At 44.8% G+C, this 21,611-nt stretch overlaps 1 protein-coding gene and 1 pseudogene across 6 annotated transcripts in view; one reads left to right on the top strand and one right to left on the bottom strand.

Moving 5' to 3' along the window:
• Positions 1-4,249: 4,249 nt before the first annotated feature.
• On the top strand, positions 4,250-4,679 carry LOC100443102 (PHD finger-like domain-containing protein 5A; annotated as a pseudogene).
• A 13,000-nt stretch (positions 4,680-17,679) lies between these two features.
• The window catches only part of PXYLP1 (2-phosphoxylose phosphatase 1), a 63,210-nt gene continuing 59,278 nt past the window's right edge, over positions 17,680-21,611 (bottom strand). For all 6 annotated transcript variants that reach the window (XM_054552714.2, XM_002814109.5, XM_054552715.2 and 3 more), the window contains one exon: positions 17,680-20,047. In XM_054552714.2, coding sequence (XP_054408689.1) covers positions 19,110-20,047 — 938 coding nt within the window. In that variant the 3' untranslated portion in view covers positions 17,680-19,109. The remainder of the gene's footprint in view (positions 20,048-21,611) is intronic.

The following is a 21,611-nucleotide window of genomic DNA, read 5'->3' as shown; positions in this document are numbered from 1 at the left end:
ACTAAGTATACTATTTTGTATGCTTTGCAATACTGACTTGGTGTAGTGGCCGAAGCCTGTGTGCCTATGGCTCTGACTACGGAGTGAGCGGGTAGTATTAGGGGAACTGCCTCCTTGGGAACTCCATGTAGCTCCTGGCTTTTATGACTGGAATAGCATCAGTAAAAGTCTGACCTTGCGGAAAGACACAAACGTGGTGGACCTGGTTCTGTCTGACCTCCCTTGCTCGGCTCACGACAGAGAATGAGCTGGGAAGCAGGGCAATGCACAGCCAACAGCGGAAGAGCTGTGGCCAGGCCCCTTCCTTCCTAAGTCCGGGTTTCTCTGGCTCACGAATGACCCCTGGAGGTAAACACCCGGCAACACCGCCCACCGGTCTATCCCTTCAGAAACCCTGTGCCCTGCCCGGTGGGCCCGCCTTCCGCTTTCGAAAGCAGAGGCAGTTCCGGGGTGGGAACCGCGCGGAGCTTTCTGGGAAATGTAGTCCTTATCAAGAGGCTTCTGGGAGTCGTAGTCCCTACCTGTTCTCCCGGTGCACTGCCTTTCCGTTTTCCTGTTGCGGGTTCTGTAGCTCTGCGGCGTGGGAAAGAGGCATGCGCGTCCTTGCGTGGTCCTGCTTCGACCTGTGTTCTCTCTGGCTTCTGATCGGGTGGGGAAGGTTTATGGGGTGGAACGTGACAGACAGGCTCGGGCACTTTTGCGTCTGGCAGTTAGGCAGCAGGTGGTGGTTTCCATGATGGGGACGCAGAGGCAGCGCCAAAGGGCCCCAGAGAACGAGGCATCCAAGGGGGAAGGGTGTGGGATACGAGCCTACTGAGGGGAGACGCGCCCAAAGCCGGGGACCTCACTACCCCAGAGTCGACCTTGAAAGAGCCCTCGAGTCAGACTGAGGAGATGGGCAGTATCCTCCGACAATGGAAAGCCGTTGTCCGCTTCAGGGGAGACGCGCTGTGACCTAAAAGTCATTTTACCATCGTCACTGTTGCTGCAGTTCATTCAGAAGGGTTTTGGGGGAGGCCATTGAAGGCTGAGCAGTAGCCCAGGGAGAGGTGACGGGGGCTGATGGTGGGAGTGGCAGCATGGATTCAGTGGATGATGAGGGATCAGGGAGCGGGGCGAGTTGAGGATTCCCAGTTTTCTGGTGTGGGCTGTAGGCCTGTCTGCAGATACTCTCATGTAGTGGAATTCTTTTCCGTAACCTGTCTTAACTTAATGAGAGGCTTGATGGGTAAATGGTTAAGGATGCACGTGCACGTCCATTCACCAAACCATTCAGATGCTCACACTAAACCCAAAGGCCACTCATTCACTTATGCACACAGCTCAGTTATACCTACCCTTGTGAACACACCGGTATTTAGTACACACAGCCACATAACAATTCATGATCACATACTCCTGGCATCAAACAAAGGGTAAATGTATCCATCTCAATTTAAATGGCCTCTGCTATCTTGGGCAAAGTGTGACCTCCACACAAGAAGGACCCGGGTTGACTTCCCCAGTCCTCTCTGGAAACTTCAAACAGCTCAGCCTTTATCCTTTCTCTCTGCTACATCCACCTCCTCTAAGGCCCTCTGACTCTTCCTAGTCATCTTCTGCCACTCTGGCTTGATGGGAGGGAGATAGAAATGGGCTTCAATTCAGACAAGGGCTTTGCTTATCTGAAATGTGTTTGCTGAGGATCTTATTCCCAGAGTAGTAGCTCTGAACATATTAATATTTCGTGTGTGCTGAATTCTGTTGAGAATCCAAAGAAAGTTGTGAACCCTCTTCCTGGATAAACACACATCTTTACATCCACACTGTTTTGAAAGCAAAATTGAAACCCATATGTGGGGCCCTGGTTAAGAACCTCACCAGAAGGAGATCAGAACATCAGTTTCCTGATTGCCCTCTGTCTTAGCTCATTCAGGCTGCTCTAACAAAATACCTTAGAGTAGGTAATTTATAAGTAACAGAAATATATTGTTTATAGTTTTGGAAGCTAGGAAGTCCAAGATCAAGGACTGGACTGGTGAAGGCTTACTCTCTGCTTCAAAGATGGTGCCTTGGGGCTGGGTGCGGTGGCTCACGCCTGTAATCCCAGCACTTTGGGAGGCCGAGGCGGGCAGATCACAAGGTCAGGAGATCGAGACCATCCTGGCTAGCACGGTGAAACCCTGTCTCTACTAAAAATAAAAAAAAATTGGCCGGGCATGGTGGCAGGCGCCTGTGGTCCCAGCTACTTGGGAGGCTGAGGCAGGAGAATGGCGTGAACCCAGGAGGCAGAGCTTGTAGTGAGCCGAGATCAAGCCACTGCACCACTCCAGCCTGGGCAACAGAGCAAGACTCCATCTCAAAAAAAAAAAAAAAAAAAAAATGGTGCCTTGTAGCTCTGTCCTCACATGGTGGAAGGGCCAGGTTAGCTCCCTTCAACTCCAACTCCTTTTATAAGGCCACTAAGCCCATTCCTGAGGCAGAGCCTTCATGAATTAATCACTTCCCCAAAGGTCCCATCTCTTAATACTATCACATTGGGTATTAGGTTCCAATATGTGAATTTGGGGAGATCACCAATATTCTGACCATCACACACTTTCTGCAGTCTTCAAGTGGCTCAAGAGGGGAGAAGAATAGGGTCTCAATCCCCATAGGAGTTGGAGTGTGAGGAAGGGGCAGCCTCTTCTCCCATCCATCTGTAACCCTTAGTTATGGAGCCAGACATCAGTTATTGTTGGTCCTCCACTGGGCAGTCAGTCATTCAGCTGGTTAAAGAGTCAGTTATGTAGTCAGTTTAAGCTTGTCAGATGTTTAGTTACCTACAGTTAGTACATCAGTAAGAAATCCAGTAGGTGGCCGGGTACGCTGGCTCATGCCTGTAATCGCGCAGCACTTTGGGAGGCCGAGGCGGGCGGATCATGAGGTCAGGAGATTGAGACAAGCCTGGCTAACACAGTGAAACCCCGTCTCTACTAAAAATACTATATATATATATATATTAGCCGGGCGTGGTGGCGGGCGCCTGTAGTTCCAGCTACTTAGGAGGCTGAGGCAGGAGAATGGCATGAACCCGGGAGGCAGAGCTTGCGGTGAGCGCAGATCGCGCCACTGCACTCCAGCCTGGGCGACAGTGCGAGACTCCGCCTCAAAAACAAACAAAAAAACAAAAAGCAACAAAAAAAGAAATTCATTAGGTCAATCAAGTGATTTGTGTGTTTAGATATTTAATCAGCCAACCAGCCAGTCAATTATTCAGGATTAACTTTTCAGATAGACAGTGGTCCATCAGGATCCATCATTCAGAAAGTCAATTTAACGGTCAGTCTGTCAATCAGGGTGCTAGTTGTTTAAAATGCTAAACACCTGGCTCATCAGTGGGACAAAAGGGCAGCTGGGGTGAGGCCATCTGGACACAGAGTGTGTCTCCACTAGGTACAGCTAGAAAATAATGTACACAGGTGGGGAGAAGATTTGACTCCTCCTGGGCCGCCAGAGGGAGCTTTGGTTTGCTGGGAAAGAGGCCTCACCTGGTGTGGTTGACAGGGAAAGAGGAAAAGCGGCAAAACATGGGCCAGGCAGAGTTGCCACCAGAAGGTGGTGTGGCATTCCTTCACGTCTCCACCCTGCACACTCCATTGGCTCAACTTTAGGCTTGAAGGAGCCCATTTCTGGCCGGCTTTTGAGGAAAGGCCCCTGGAAGGACTTCCTATCCTAGGGAGTACCTAACTGAGGCATGCTTGGCTCTGAGCTGGGAGGAAGCCAGCCAGCTACCCACCAGGAGAAGGACTTGCCCTCCTTGGTTGTCAGGGGCACGCCAGCCAAAGCACCGGGCAATGGGGGAAGAGAGGGAAACTGGGGTGGGGATGCTGGGGTATGGGGAAATCAATACCGTACCTGTCTGCCCAGGAGCAAGGCGGGGAGCAGCTTCCTAAAGCTGAGGCACTGAGGCCAGGATCTCTGGTTTGTGGGAGTCTACACCATATCCAGGGCTACTTCTCATTCAGCTTCTCCAGGGTCCACACTTTGAGCCTCCATACTCCCATTCTTTTGCTGAATTCTGTGGTCAGCAGCTTCCTCTCAAATGAACAGCAAGTCCAACTAAAGCAGGAAGGATGGAAGTTAGACATAGATAATGAAGAAACAAGGGGAAAGGATGAACCCTCTTGGGGAATAGTGGAGATGTTTATATAAGGTTCTAAATACAGTGTTGGGCACAAAGGCAGGATTCAGTAAATTTGAGTCCCCCTAAGGGAGGTGCATGTGGCCAATGCGTTGTAGCTCCTACTTATGCATAAAGCATGATTTGATGCCTCCAGGTGGGGTTCTTGGCTTTAAAAAGAGGGCAGTGCAGCATGGGCGGGAGCTACGGCTGAACGTTATCTGGATTTGATCTTTTGCTGCAAGCAGGCTGGTGTTGTCATCGGAAGATTGTGTGAAAATTGACAGCAAGTGTGTGATTTGTGACCGCTGTGTCTGTCCCTTCACCCTGGTATGCTTATATGATGAGTGTAACTATGGCTTTTACCAGGGGCACTGTGAGATCTGTGGAGGCCGTGGGAGTCTCTGATGCCTATTATTGTAAGGAGTGCACCAGCCAGGAGAAGAATAGAGATGGCTGCCCAAAGATTGTCATCTTAGGGAGCTCTGAGACAGGCCTCTTCCATGAACGTCAAAAATATGGCATCAGGAAGAGGTGATTGGTGGGTGGCCCCTTCCTTCCCTGCATCAAGCTGCAGCAGCTGCCAGAAATGACGCCTACTACTATCAACAGAAAGGGAGCGGAGCCCCGGGCATTGCCGGAAGTGCCTCCCGGTGTACTGGCACCCTGCCACCTCTCCCTCCCCTTTCCAACAAATGTGTGATAGGAATGGAAAAGGATTCTTTACAGAACACCCTGGCAGACTGAATCACAGAAGAATCGATAGATTAGTTACTGTTTTTTCTTGAATTTGAAAAGCAAGTTTCTGTCCTGCATATGGATATATCCTCCCTACCTGGAGAGCTTCTAAAAGGGAGTCATGGTTCAGTCTTCCGCTTGAGGAGCTGACTGTGAAGCTGCACGCAGTGAAAGATGTGTCCTTGAGGAGACTTCGGTGTGTGGCAGGAAGCTATCAGAACAAGAAATGAGGGCCTTTCATCTTTCACATTAAAAAAAAAAAAATGTGGGCGGGGCTGTCATTCTGTTTTCAACTGGTTTTGGTGTCTCAGAGCAATGGAGAGAGTCATTTGTGTGAAATAATGACTCCTGCCAGGTGGAGATGGTCCATGTGTCTGGAGCTTCACATACACTCTGCGGGAGTCATCATCCCCGGTTTAGGGATTGTAGGAGCCTGGGTACCTTGCTTGAGGCTCCACTCCTGCGAAGTGGTAGAGAACTGGATTTGAGCTCAGTCTATATGGTTCCAAAGCTCTTTTTCTAGGTGATCACACTGGAGACCACAGATAGGGAAGGGGAGGAGAGCAGAGGACTGAGAAATCACTGGCTTCTGAAGTGCTCTGGAAGCAACTGTCTTCTCGGAGATCCTGTCAATCTCACACCCCACACCATGATGCCAAGACGCTTTTTCTGTCTTCCAGACATGCAGAAAATCCATAAACAACTGCAGTCCATGTACTCAGGGAGGCCCTTAGGGAGCCTGGATTTTATCTGGAAGGCTGTGGAGGGCCAAGGAAGGGTTTTTAATTTGATTTACACTGTCTTCAATGTACAATCTATACATGCCAGAGAGAAATATTTAGTATGTATTGGTAAGCCATCACACATGCTTTCTGTAGACCCCTGTGAGGAATGTTTAATATAATGATATAATGACTATGAATCAGGGCTTGAGTCAGACTGGTTTTGCCTCCCAGTTCTGCCACTTCCTGGCTGAGAGGCCTTGGCAAGGGACCGCTCCTCTCAGTTTCTTTCCCTGTCTTAAAAATGGGGACGATAGGCTGGGCGGGGTGGCTCATATCTATAATCCCAGCACTATGGGAGGCCAAGGTAGGCAGATTGCTTGAGCCCAGGAGTTTGAGACCAGCCTGAGCAACACAGCAAGACCCAATCTCCAAAAAGAAATATATGAAAATTAGCTGAGTGTGGTGGCTCGTGCCTGCAATCCCAGCTGCTCAGGAGGCTGAGGTGGGAGGATTGCTTGAGCCCAGGAGCTTGAGGCTGCAGGGAGCTATTACTGCCATTGTATTCCTGCCTGGATGACAAGGGTGAGAGCTTGTCTCCAAAAAAAAAAAAAAAAAAAAAGGGGATGATAATCTCTAAGTCACAGGTTACTGTGAGATGAAACAAGGTTCTGTGTAAAAAGCACACTGCATGTCTTGGGCGTTGAAATGCTCAACAAATGCTGGCCCATCCTGCACATAAAACGCATCTTGTGCTCCATTTCCAACCCTCTTAGTCTTTTTCCAGTTACTGATTTCTCTCTTTTTTGCCTTAAATAACAGACATTTATTTCTCACAGGTCTGGAGGCTGAGAAGTCCAAGGTCAGGGAGACAGCTCTTTCAATTGCTAGTGAGGGCTCTCTTCGTGGCTTGCAGATAGCCACCTTCTTACTGTGTCCACACATGGGGGTAGGGAGGAAGGGAGAGAGAGAGAGAGAGAGAGAGATTGATTCTCTTGCTTCCTGCCCTAGTGTTTCTCTGATGCCATGGTGTACAGGGCACCCTCCTGCTGGGCAGTCATGCACATGCAAGTCAGCAGAGCAGGGAAGGCAGCTGTGGATGGGAGCCAATGGATAAATGTTTCCCACAAGTGAACAGTTCTGAGATGTATTTCCCAAGCCTTCTTAGGAGGTCCTGTGGGATACAGCACCCAGTTTCCCCTGTGCATCCTTACACTGGCTTTCCCTCCTTCCCCTTCTTCCCCTCCTTCCCCTCTTTCACTCCTGCTTCTTTGGTACCACATCCCCTAACAAACTTAACTAACTACTACATTTAAGCTTTTTTTTTTTTTTTTTCTCAGACTCTGCTTCAAGGGAGACCAGGCTAAGACAATCTATTATAAGAAGATTCTATTTTCTTGGAAAAGCTACATTAGGAAAAAATGGGAAAAGAAACAAAAGGAGCTGGAAATATAAATGTCCGTAACAGAGATGCAAGAAGGGGATCATCCCCTTGAGCAGAGTAGACTCTTGACTGCAGCCCAAGTGTCAAGTTTACTTATTCACTTGTGTGGACGTAACAGAGTAGGGGGTGCAGGGAGAGGTACCAAGCTAGAGGGACCTGGAAGAGCTTTATAGTCTAGCATAATTCACATTCCAGTCCTGAGTTGGCCACTTACTATTGACTGTGTGATCTTATGTACATGTCTACCTCTGAGCCTCAGAGCTCAGAGCCTTTCCTTACATGTGAAATGGGGATAATAAATGCCTACTTCAAGTGCTCACTCATACTGTGAGATACACAGACTACATTAGTTGAATGTTCAGCCTAGTGTCCAGCCCGTGGTATCTGTTCAACAAATGGTAAGTCACAGCCCTCTGTAATTAGCTCTGGATTGTCTGAAATCAAATTTTTCCTACTGCTTCCTATGTGCATACTTAGCTTCTGCAATAAAATGTTAAGCCTCTCAAAGGCAGTGATAGAAGATCTATTGGTCATCAATAGATACTTATCCCTTTTCTAGAAATGAGTCCAGCTTTCCTGCCCATGCTAGCAGAGACCTTAGCCTCTAGGATTTGCTTGCCTTCCATTCAGGTCCGTTCCCAGGAGGCAGATTCTGAGACAGACGTGTGTGCAGGGGGTTGCTGGAGAGTGCTCTTAACGCTGTGAAGGATGCTGGATGAGGCAGAAGTTGGGCTATGTTGCAGTCACAAGGCCTTGGCTTGACCCCAAAGGAGCTCTGAAGCTGGGATGGCCCCTCAGGGTTGTCCCTGGGCCTTCCAATCCCTATTCTGACCAATCATTGGATGTGGCTGCCCTGGGAAGGAGCATGTCCTTCAGCAGATGGCCCTCTGCTTCAGAGAAGTGCCCTAAAAGCACTGACAGCCAAGCACCACCAGCAAGTGGGGGAAGAAGTCCTGAAGTGGGGCATCTGGGTGGCGCAGCATCCACACCTTCAGTGTAATGGTGCACTGCTAGTTCTCTTCAGTGTAACTGGTCACTGCTAGTACTCTACCCAGTACCCACTTTCCCTTTTTTCTCGAGTGAAAGGAGGCTGATCTTGTTTGGGACAGCAGTGTGCCCAATAAAGATCCTCACTTCCCTCGACTCCTTTACAGCGGAGGTAGCCAAGGGGCCTCACTCTGGCCAGTGAGAGGTGAACAGGAGTCTGGGTTCCTGACGACATAATGGCGCCACTGGTGAAAGGCTTTATTGCTTAGGCCACTGTCATCAGGTTTGGGTAGCACGGAACCAAAGGTAGTCCTAAATGGTTCAGGAGGCATTATCACATACCCTGCTTAAGAGCATGGTCCCGCGTGTGATATGGGCACAGTGGGAATCCCAGCTCTGCTGCACACTAGCAGCCATGTGGAGCCTCAGACGAACTACTCCTCGTGGTTCCCTTTTCTGTAAAAGTGGGAATGACAGTAGTATTCTCACTACCATTTCAACATATAACACCAGGGTAACCAACTTGTTCCAGTTTGCCTGGGACTTTCCTGTTTTTTAAGCACCAAAAGCCCCACATTCTGGGAAACTACTCAGTGCCAGGCAAACCTGCACAGCTGCTCAACCTATTAAAACACTCTCAAACTACCCTGCTTCCTTTACAGATGAAGACTGGAAAAATTGTGTTGATGCTGCCCCCTAGTGGTTGAATGTAATGTAACTGCTGCAAAGATACATTTTACATTGCAAGTTTTCTTAAGAATAGCAAGCCACAGATGGTTAGAGGCAGAGTTGGAATATTCCCCTAACCATTTAGATTTAAATGTAGAACTGCTTTAACCCTATTATATTATTCATCGATATTTGCCAGCAAATATACTATCTGGTAGGAGTATTGTGAAGATTAATGAAATGGTGTAAATTTTCCCATGGTATCTCATATAGTGGTTGGTTGTTTTTTGTTTTTTTTTATGACAGGGTCTTACTCTGTCATCCAGGTGGAGTGCAGTGGCACAATCACGGCTCAATGCAGCCTCAACCCCCATGGGCTTAAGCAATCCTCCCACCTCAGGCTCCCAAGGAGCTGGGACCACAGGCATATGCCACCACTCCCAGCTAATTTTTTTATTTTTAATTTTTTGTAGAGATAGGGTCTCCCTATGTTGCCCAGGCTCATCTCAAATTCCTGGGCTCAATGTGCTGGGATGACAGGCATGAGCCACCACGCCCAGCTGTAAGCGCTCTTCAGTTCACTGGTATCATGTGAACTTGAGTTAGACTCAGCTCTGACTCTTCCTTTGGAAAAGTGACTTCAACCCCTGCCAGGCTCCCCCCGCCTGTCTTCCTCATTCACATTAGGGAACTAGGACTTTCCTCAGAATGTTGTAAAGATTCATGAAGAAACACTTGTGGAAACCATGTAGTTGGCACTACATGGCCAACTTTACTGCTGACAAAATTGTCTGGAAGGCAGGCCTCAGGCCATCCCTCTGCTGAGGGGCTCTGTAGCTCTCAGGAGCTGAGCTGGCCCTCAGGGATGCCTTCTCCTCATCAACGCCAGTCTCTGCTGGCAGTCGGGCTTCAAGAAGTCCTGCCCAGACGCTCTGATGTGTTCAGCCGCTTCCTCTTCAGCAGAAGCTATTACTCATCCGAGCTGGCTCTTGGGCAGGCACAAATATAGGGGGACAATCCAAACATTCAGTTCAGTGGCCTTGGGCAATGGGAGTTAACTGGTGTTCAGGCCAGAGCTCTGTGCTGGCTGCTCTTAAAGCCACAACTGCAACATAAACCCCCAACTGCAACATAAACCCCAGTTATTTTCTGCTACTTGTGGTTGTGTTTAAACACAAGGGGTCACACCCACCCTTGTCTGGGCTGCTAAATCTGTTCAGAAAGCTTCCCAGAGATTCAGAGAAACAGAAGCATGTATCTCTGCCTCTCTCTAGTCAGTCTTTAAGACTTCTGGAAAAAGGAATCACCTAAATCTTCCAGAAAGTCTAATTCTGCTATGGCTATGAAAACCCTCAAATAGGCTTAATAGCAATATTAGATTAAGATCCTCAATTTCATTTAAAGTGAAGTTAGAATACTTACATCAGGCTGGGCATGGTGGCTCACACCTGTAATCCCAGCACTATGGAAGGCTGAGGCAGGTGGATCACCTGAGGTTGGGAGTTCAAGACTAGGCTGACCAACATGGAGAAACCCCATCTCTATTAAAAATACAAAATTAGCTGGGCGTGGTGGTGGCACATGCCTGTAATCCCAGCTACTCCAGGAGGGTGAGGCAGGAGAATCGCTTGAACCTGGGATGTAGAGGTTGCAGTGAGCTGAGATCACGCCATTGTGCTCCAGCCTCGGCAACAAGAGCAAAACTCCGTCAAAAAAAAAACCAAAAAAACCTCACATCAATAAATACCTGCAGCCACAATGAAGCAGCCTCTGCTTTGTTCTGTGTAAAGCCTTGTAGTCCTATTTTAGTACCTTGGCTTTAAGTTTTCATTTCATGGCTTTTTAATGAGACTTTAAAAATATGTCTAATCTATACCATGAAATATTACTCAATGGCTATAAAGAGCCATCTACATTTATACACATCTCAGTCAGTCAATCAATCAATCAATCACCTATCATCTTAACATGGAAATATCTTTACGACATACTGATAAGGGAGGCAAGTTAGTGAGAAATACTTCTCAAGATGGCCGAATAGGAACAGCTCTAGTCTACAGCTCCCAGCGTGAGCACGCAGAAGATGGGTGATTTCTGCATTTCCAACTGAGGTACTGGGTTCAGCTCACTGGGGCTTGTCGGACAGTGGGTGCAGGACAGTGAGTGGGAGCAGTGCACCGAGAGTGAGCCGAAGCAGGGCGAGGCATCACCTCACCTGGGAAGCTCAAGGGGTCAGGGAATTCCCTTTCCTAGCCAAGCGAAGCTGTGACAGATGGCACCTGGAAAATTGGGTCACTCCCACCCTAATACTGCGCTTTTCCAATGGTCTTAGCAAACGACACACCAGGAGATTATATCCTGTGCCTGGCTTGGAGGGTCCCACGCCCACAGAGTCTTGCTCATTGCTAGCACAGCAGTCTGAGAAGCTTAAACTGGGTGGAGCCCACTGCAGCTCAAGGAGGCCTGCCTGCCTCTGTAGACTCCACTTCTAGGGGCAGGGCATAGCCAAACAAAAGGCAGCAGAAACCTGTGCAGACTTAAATGTCCCTGTCTGACAGCTTTGAAGAGAGTAGTGGTTCTCCCGGCACGGAGTTTGAGATCTGAGAACGGACAGACTGCCTCCTCAGGTGGGTCCCTGACCTCCAAGTAGCCTAACTGGGAGGCACCCCCCAGTAGGGGAAGACTGACACTTCACATGGCTGGGTACCCCACTGAGACGAAACTTCCAAAGGAACGATCAGGCAGCGACATTTGCTGTTCAGCAATATTCGCTGTTCTGCAGCCTCCGCTGCTGATACCCAGGCAAACAGGGTCTGGAGTGGACCTCCAGCAAACTCCAACAGACCTGCAGCTGAGGGTCCTGACTGTTAGAAGGAAAACTAACAAACAGAAAGGACATCCACACCAAAACCCCATCTGTACATCACCATCATCAAAGACCAAAGGTAGATAAAACCACAAAGATGGGTAAAAAAACAGAGCAGAAAAACTGAAAGTTCTAAAAATCAGAGTGCCTCTCCCCCTCCAAAGGAACGCAGCGCCTCACCAGCAACAGAACAAAGCTGGATGGAAAATGATGAGTTGAGAGAAGAAGGCTGCAGACGATCAAATTCCTCCAAACTAAAGGAGGAAGATCGAACCCATTGCAAAGAAGCTAAAAACCTTGAAAAAAGATTAGACGAATGGCTAACTAGAATAACCAGTGTAGAGAAGTCTTTAAATGACCTGATGGAGCTGAAAACCATGGCACGAGAACTACGTGATGAATGCACAAGCTTCAGTAGCCAATTCAATCAATGGGAAGAAAGGGTATCAGTGATTGAAGATCAAATGAATGAAATGAAGCCAGAAGAGAAGTTTAGAGAAAAAAGAGTAAAAAGAAACGAACAAACCCTCCAAGAAATATGGGACTATGTGAAAAGAACAAATCTACATCTGATTGGTGTACCTGAAAGTGACGGGGAGAATGGAACCAAGTTGGAAAACACTCTGCAGGATATTATCCAGGAGAACTTCTCCAACCTAGCAAGGCAGGCCAACATTCGAATTCAGGAAATACAGAGAACGCCATAAAGATACTCCTCGAGAAGAGCAACTCCAAGACACGTAATTGTCAGATTCACCAAAGTTGAAATGAAGGAAAAAATGTTAAGGGCAGCCAGAGAGAAAGGTCGGGTTACCCACAAAGGGAAGCCCATCAGACTAACAGCGGATCTCTCAGCAGAGACTCTACAAGCCAGAAGACAGTGGGGGCCAATATTCAACATTCTTAAAGAAAAGAATTTTCAATCCAGAATTTCATATCCAGCCAAACTAAGCTTCATAAGTGAAGGAGAAATAAAATCCTTTACAGACAAGCAAATGCTGAGAGATTCTGTCACCACCAGCCCTGCCCTACAAGATCTCCTGAAGGAAGCACTAAACATGGAAAGGAACAACCGGCACCAGCCACTGCAAAAACATGCCAAATTGTAAAGACGATTGATGCTAGGAAGAAACTGCATCAACTAATGAGCAAAATAACCAGCTAACATCATACTGACAGGATCAAATTCATACATAACAATATTAACCTTAAATGTAAATGGGTTAAATGCTCCAATTAAAAGACACAGACTGGCAAATTGGATAGAGTCAAGACCCATCAGTGTGCTGTATTCAGGAGACCCATCTCATGTAGAGACACACACAGGCTCAAATAAAGGGATGGAGGAAGATCTACCAAGTAACTGGAAAACAAAAAAAGGCAGGGGTTGCAATCCTCGTCTCTGATAAAACAGACTTTAAACCAACAAAGATCCAAAGAGATAAAGAAGGTCATTACATAATGGTAAAGGGATCAATTCAACAAGAAGAGCTAACTATCCTAAATATGTATGTACCCAATACAGGAGCACCCAGATTCATAAAGCAAGTCCTTAGAGACCTACAAAGAGACTTAGACTCCCACACAATAATAATGGGAGATTTTAACACCCCACTGTCAACATTAGACAGATCAACGAGACAGAAAGTTAACAAGGATATCCAGGAATTGAACTCAGCTCTGCACCAAGTGGACCTAATAGACATCTACAGAACTCTTCACCCCAAATCAACAGAATATACATTCTTCTCAGCACATCACACTTACTCGAAAATTGACCACATAGTTGGAAGTAAAGCACTCCTCAGCAAATGTAAAATAACAGAAATTATAACAAACTGTCTCTCAGACCACAGTGCAATCAAACTAGGACTCAGGATTAAGAAACTCACTGAAAACCGCTCAACTACATGGAAACCAAACAACCTGCTCCTGAATGACTACTGAGTACATAACGAAATGAAGGCAGAAATAAAGATGTTCTTTGAAACCAATGAGAACAAAGACACAACATACCAGAATCTCTAGGACACATTTAAAGCAGTGTGTAGAGGGAAATTTATAGCACTAAATGGCCACAAGAGAAAGCAGGAAAGATCTAAAACCGACACCCTAACATCACAATTAAAAGAACTAGAGAAACAAGAGCAAACACATTCAAAAGCTAGCAGAAGGCAAGAAATAACTAAGATCAGAGCAGAACTGAAGGAGATAGACACACAAAAAACCCTTCAAAAAATCAATGAATCCAGGAGCTGGTTTTTTGAAAAGATCAACAAAATTGATAGACCAATAGCAAGACTAATAAAGAAGAAAAGAGAGAAGAATCAAATAGACGCAATAAAAAATGATAAAGGGGATATCACCACCGATCCCACAGAAACACAAATTACCATCAGAGAATACTATAAACACCTCAACACAAATAAACTAGAAAATCTAGAAGAAATGGACAAATTCTGGGACACATACACCCTCCCAAGACTAAACCAGGAAGAAGTTGAATCTCTGAATAGACCAATAACAGGCTCTGAAATTGAGGTAATAATAGCTTATCAACCAAAAAAAGTCCAGGACCAGACGGATTCACAGCCAAATTCCACCAGAGGTACAAGGAGGAGCTGGTACCATTCCCTCTGAAACTATTCCAATCAATAGAAAAAGAGGGAATCCTCCCTAACTCATTTTATGAGGCCAGGATCATCCTGATACCAAAGCCTGGCAGAGATACAACAAAAAAAGAGAATTTTAGACCAATATCCCTGATGAACACTGATGCAAAAATCCTCAATAAAATACTGGCAAACCGAATCCAGGAGCACATCAAAAAGCTTATCCACCATGATCAAGTGGACTTCATCCCTGGGATGCAAGGTTGGTTCAACATACGCAAATCAATAAATGTAATCCAGCATATAAACATAACCAAAGACAAAAACCACACGATTATCTCAATAGATGCAGAAAAGGCCTTTGACAAAATTCAACAGCGCTTCATGCTAAAAACTCTCAATAAATTAGGTATTGATGGGATTTATCTCAAAATAATAAGAGCTATTTATGACAAACCCACAGCCAATATCATACTGAATGGGCAAAAACTGGAAGCATTCCCTTTGAAAACGGGCACAAGACAGGGATGCCCTCTGTCACCACTCCTATTCAACATAGTGTTGGAAGTTCTGGCCAGGGCAATCAGGCAGAAGAAAGAAATAAAGGGTATTCAATTAGGAAAAGAGGAAGTCAAATTGTCCCTGTTTGCAGATGACATGATTGTATATCTAGAAAACCCCATCATCTCAGCCCAAAATCTCCTTTAAGCTGATAAGCAACTTCAGCAAAGTCTCAGGACACAAAACCAATGTGAAAAAATCACAAGCATTCTTATACACCAATAACAGACAAACAGAGAGCCAAATCATGAGTGAACTCCCATTCACAATTGCTTCAAAGGGAATAAAATACCTAGGAATCCAACTTACAAGGGATGTGAAGGACCTCTTCAAGGAGAGCTACAAACCACTGCTCAACGAAATAAAAGAGGACACAAACAAATGGAAGAACATTCCATGCTCATAGTTAGGAAGAATCAATATCGTGAAAATGGCCATACTGTCCAAGGTAATTTACAGATTCAATACCATCCCCATCAAGCTACCAATGACTTTCTTCACAGAATTGGAAAAAACTACTTTAAAGTTCATATGGAACCAAAAAAGAGCCTGCATTGCCAAGTCAATCCTAAGCCAAAAGAACAAAGCTGGAGGCATCATGCTACCTGACTTCAAACTATACTACAAGGCTACAGTAACCAAAACAGCATGGTACTGGTACCAAAACAGAGATATAGACCAATGGAACAGAACAGAACCCTCAGAAATAATACCACACATCTACAACCATCTGATCTTTGACAAACCTGACAAAAACAAGAACTAGGGAAAGGATTCCCTATTTAATAAATGGTGCTGGGAAAACTGGCTAGCCATATGTAGAAAGCTGAAACTGGATCCCTTCCTTACACCTTATACAAAAATTAATTCGAGATGGATTAAAGACCTAAATGTTAGACCTAAAACCATAAAAACCCTAGAAGAAAACCTAGGCAATACCATTCAGGACATAGGCATAGGCAAGGACTTCATGTTTAAAACACCAAAAGCAATGGCCACAAAAGCCAAAATTGACAAATGGGATCTAATTAAACTAAAGAGCTTCTGCACAGCAAAAGAAACTACCATCAGAGTGAACAGGCAACCTACAGAATGGGAAAAAATTTTTGCAGTCTACTCATCTGACAAAGGGCTGATATCCAGAATCTACAAAGAACTCAAAACAAATTTACAAGAAACAAACAACCCCATCAACAAGTGGGTGAAGGATATGAACAGACACTTCTCAAAAGAAGATATTTATGCAGCCAACAGACACATGAAAAAATGCTCATCATCAGCAGCCATCAGAGAAATGCAAATCAAAACCACAATGAGATACCATCTCACACCAGTTAGAATGGCGATCATTAAAAAGTCAGGAAACAACAGGTGCTGGAGAGGATGTGGAGAAATAGGAACACTTTTACACTGTTGGTGGGACTGTAAACTAGTTCAACCATTGTGGAAGACAGTGTGGCGATTCCTCAAGGATCTAGAACTAGAAGTAGCATTTGACCCAGCCATGCCATTACTGGGTATATACCCAAAAGATTATAAATCATGCTGCTATAAAGACACATGCACATGTATGTTTATTGCGGCGCTATTCACAATAGCAAAGACTTGGAAGCAACCCAGATGTCCATCAATGATAGACTGGATTAAGAAAATGTGGCACATATACACCATGGAATACCATGCAGCCATAAAAAAGGATGAGTTCATGTCCTTTGTAGGGACATGGATGAAGCTGGAAACCACCATTCTCAGCAAACTATCACAAGGACAAAAAACCATACACCGCGTGTTCTCACTCACAGGTGGGAATTGAACAATGAGAACACCTGGACACAGGAAGGGGAACATCACCCACTGAGGCCTGTTGTGAGGTGGGGTGCTGGGGGAGGGATAGCACTGGGAGATATACCTAATGTAAATGACGAGTTAATGGGTGCAGCACACCAACATGGCACGTGTATACATATGTAACAAACCTGCACGTTGTGAACATGTACCCTAGAACTTAAAATATAATAAAAAAAAGAAAAATAAATAAATAATTACATTGTTAAAAAAGAGAAGTACTTCCTTCTAAGACATACTATTAAAAGATACAAGTTATTAAAAAATATTTTTAAAGGAAAAATATTTTTAAGGGAAGCAAGTCAAGAACTATATATATATACACACACATATATTATATATATTTACATATATATAAAATGATCTAGTTCCTATTAAAAACTATATATATTTCTGAATCTGCATGGAACTTTTCCAGAAGAATGTCAGACAGCTCACAACGTTACCTCTGGAGGTGGGATTAGATGAGAACATCACTTCTGAAGCTGTTTTTCAGTATTGATTATTTTCTAGTGGGCATGTATTAATCATAAAAACAAGGAAGCTAAATTATGCATGTATACACCCAGGCCTGTCATGAGTTAAGTCATTAGACCACTGCCCAGAAACCAAGGACTATGACTGTGTCCACTGATCTCACCTCTGTGCTTAGTGTTTGTTATGGAATGAAGTGTCTCAGAACTTGATAGTGAGGAAGATATTTTGATGCTGTGCATACCAGTGTCTTAGAAGACAAAACTGTTATCTACACTTTTGGTGTTGACTCTTAGCCACAATATTTACTTTTACCAACAGATACTATCAATTGATTTTTTTAAAAATCTTCCGAGTCACTTTTATTTTTAAATCATCAAGCTGTGTTTAGCAGTTCTCATTCAGATATATTGTGAGTGGGAAGGAAAGAAAACACATTTAGTCTTTGAATACTTGAGAGATAACACAACTTTCAGCAGTAAGTAAAGCAGTTAAAATAAAATTTTAAAATACTGGTTCTCTGCATGACATTTGAATGAAGGGGGAAAAATAAAATACAGGCTCTCACTTGAAAATAACTCGAGTGACTTATAGGTACAAACCATTAGTTGTATAGTATAGGTATTCTTCAAAAATTTATTTATAGAAACAGACATATTCAAATGCAACACTGGACAAAAACAAAGAGAAAAAGTTGGAATGCCAATGACAACAGAGAATCTCACTTGCACTTTCCATTTCTCTGAATTAGCACCATTAGTTCAGAAATCACAGATGTAATTATAATTGCTTCTAATATATAAAACACCTTATAAAGATCTGTAAACTATCTAATAGCAAAGTTCTTCCAAAAACGCATTTAAAAATCAATCAGAATTTACCATTTGAAACTGATGAAAATGGTTTAAAAATGAATCCAGTTCTACGGCTTGTCAAAGGGAATGAGCCATAATTAGTTTTATTGAAAGAAAGTGCCTGAATTCATCTTCTAGCCTCCTTCTAACCACCAAGCAGGTACAGTAAATTGAATATTACTACAGGAATAAGAGTCATCTAAAACTGGTCTTAGAAAATATTTTCCTAAACTATAAAAATACTAAATGGCATACAAAAATTTCAGCATATACAGCAAATAGACTACAGCAGACAAATACTTAGAACATACTTAAAACTATCTTGTACCACAATCATCATAAACATCAAGTATTCTTCTAATCAGTTTTCTACGATTCATTCTAATTCAATGTTTATTTACCCTCAAGTTTTGTTCTAGTGTCAGATACAGATCAAATTCTGTGTTTCTAGCAGAAGTTACTAGAGGAACCATTGAATAATTCTTGGTATTCAACTCGTTCTCAAAGTGCTGGAAGTGCAATTGTAGTATAGCCTATTTTTTAGATGAGGGGTCAGCAGACTACAGCCCAGAGGCCAAATCTGGTCACCATCTGTTTTGTCCAGCCTGGGAACTCAGCTACACATATTCCTTTATGTACTATCTGTGGTTGCTTTCCTGCTTCAGAAACAGAGTTGAGTAGTTATGACAGAGACTGTATGTGGCCTTTTGGTCCACACAGTCTGAAATATTTATAATCTGGCCCTTTACAGAAAAAGTTTGCCAACCTTTATTTTAGATAAATCACTTCAAGAAATTCTTAACAAGGACAAGGTAAAAATGTCTGAGATTAAAAAAATTTTGGTTGAGGTGTGCTGGTTCCACCACATAGTAACATGGGACAGGCCAGAAGAGTGCAAACTTGGATTGGGAACTTCAGGTCTTGAACTATATTATTCTGGCATTCTAAGCAAAGTCTGGCTATGATAAAGTACCTTCTATTCCTCTGTGAACTGGCCATTTTGTACCAAGCAATTCACGTACCACATTGCAGCAATGTGCTTACTGTTCAACCCCAACCATCTGTGGTTCCCACAAACAATATTTAGCCTTTAAAAAGCAATAATCTTCTACCCTTAGCAACAGACAAAACTAGAAGTGGACCTTTCCCTGTGCTCTGTATTGGCATGGATTCTATACTGCTGTACTGCATAACTTTTAGAATCCTTCCCTGTGACATGCATCATAATAATTTGTACCACTGCCACCCAGGGCTACAAACATGTCCCTTTTGACAAAGCGGACCAAGTTTTCAAGCGGGCACATGGGCTTGGGAGAATGCTTGTGGTGGTCTTGGCAGAAAGAGGTGTGGAATGTGACATCGACGCCATTGTAAAGAATCCGGACGGAATGTTCACTGGGCTTTTCTCTGTCTTGCCAAAGCTCAAAGATCAACCTGGCTGCAAACCTTGGGAACCTGGCTTCTGAAAGGCCCAAGGCACTGAGAACTGGTGACAGAGTGACATCGTGAGCAGAGTAGAGGGCAAAGAGCTCTTCTTTCCTGCCCTCGGTGGCACGCTGCATCCGGCCGATGGTTTGGTTCAGGATGGGGTGGGCACCCAGGAGAGAATACCCGAGGTACAATTTCTTCTCCCGTCTTTCCCTTTCATCCTCGATCTGATGGGTCTTAATTACCTTGAAGTGCTCCATGTCAACACAGCCATTTCTGGTACAGGGAAAGCTGACATTGTGGCAGAAGTGGCAGAGCATGGAGTCTATGGGGTTGGCAGCTCGAAGCTGCTTGGTGGGGACGTCCACGATCTTGGCCATCTCCCCGTAGGTCTTCTCCAGCTGGCTGTTTTTCAAACGTAGGAGGTACTGACGACGCTGCTCCTTTTCCAGATACTGGTTTCTTACCGGGCAATAGCAGCTTCCAGAGCAGAACAGCGCACTTGGCTGGTGCCTGAAATAAATCTTCTTCCAGTCAAAATCTGGGAGAAAGCCATAAAGCAAGGCCAGCCCACTTTGTAGGGTCCGGCTTTTCCCAGTGGTCTCTAAATAGAGCTGGTCTGCAGACCAATCATTGGGCAGGAGTTTGTGTTTCTTTAGATAGATGTCCCTCAGCAGCTGGCCGTTCTGCAAATGCTGCACGACTCCTGAAACACAAGCACACAAAGCTTTCCTTACTTCCAGCTGAGCAAAAGAAACAGCAAGGGGAGGTGGAGTCAGTGTCTGGCTCTGGAGTGTTTTAGGGCAAGAGAATGGCATCCAGCCTGTTTCCCCATGGTGTGGAAGTTACATGCTTGAGTTCACAACAGCTTGTGAAGGGAGCCTCTTGGGGGTATCCATGAAGGATGAGCAGAGCGGGGCCCTGGCCTTGAGAACCATGGCTTTTGGACCATCTGCCTTGCGCTTGTCCTCCAGAGCGGCCTCTTCCCTGGGGAAAGTGTTGTGACTGGTGGGTCTCAGGATTCGAAGTCACCCAGCCAGGGGATATCTGTAATTGCATGGGCCTAAGGAGAGGTTTTTCCCTCCAGTCCAGCATTCCTCAGTGTGCAGCGAGTGCTCAGTGAAACCGCTCAGGCGAAGGCTGACTACAGATTCCCTGCTTGCTGCTGTCTCCTCACTGCTGGAGAGTTCCCTCCTTGACCCCATCCTCTCCAGCCTGCCAACCGAATGTTCTCTGATAACCTGCTGGGTATGTTCTGCCTGATCCTGGGGGCTTTACAGACTCGTCAACACACATGCATTCTCTGTATGATATGGAACAATCTCCCAATACCCAGATAGAATACTTGAAAAAAGCCAAGTGTAGAACAGTATGTTGATTATGCTCCTTTAAAAAGAAAAAGAGGGAAAAATAAGAATGTGTATTTGTGGTTGCCTGAGTTTTGCATAAAGAAACTTTGGAACGTTGTATAAGAAACTAATCTCAATGGTTCCCTGGAGGTGATGGAGGTACAAAAATGAGGTGGATGGAACATGGGTAGAAGCAAGAATTTAAAGTTTACCTCTTAGTACTGTTTTAGTTTTGAACTATCACAGTATGATAATAAATTAACTTTTAACATTGGAAAAAGCCTTATCTTTAAGCAGGAGAAGGCAACCCAAGACAAAAACAAGCTCACTCTCATCCTGTAGTAGGAGGTAGCGGGACACAATCTGTCATGGGCATGAGTTCTACACACAGGCCCTGTGACCAGTGACACCATTTATTCAGATGTCCAAACAGTATGAAAAGTCCCACTGCAAAGATGAGACAACTTCAGCTGAAAATTGTGAGACAGAGGGAAATATGTTCCCCTGGGAAAGGGAACAGCTCAGCAAAACTCACAAAGGATGTCTGGGTCCTACTGTGAATGAAGAGTGCTGAGAACAGAACTCCCCCAGGAACCCAGGAACTAAAGGCTGGAACAGGATTTAGCATTTCCAAGACGCTTTGCAAAAAAACATGCAAACCGTGAGAGACAAACATTAGATCCTGTGTCTCGCCCTAGTTCACTGCTGGGCCTATTTTATTTGGTTAGGCCACATAAAGTTAGAGTGCTTACTGTGTGCCAGGCCTTTCTCATTTAATCCTCACAAAAACCCAATGAAGAAGGTATATTATTATATTACCCCCATTTTCCTTATTTTATAGATGAAGAAACGAAGGCCTTGAACCATTCACAGTTAAAAAGTGACAGAGCGAAAACCCAAGACCCCATCTGGTCCTAATTT

Source organism: Pongo abelii, chromosome 2, assembly GCF_028885655.2.
Source record: "Pongo abelii isolate AG06213 chromosome 2, NHGRI_mPonAbe1-v2.0_pri, whole genome shotgun sequence".
Taxonomy (NCBI): Eukaryota; Metazoa; Chordata; class Mammalia; order Primates; family Hominidae; genus Pongo; species Pongo abelii.
Note: the sequence above shows the minus strand (reverse complement) of the source record. Positions and strands in the feature narration are given on the sequence as shown.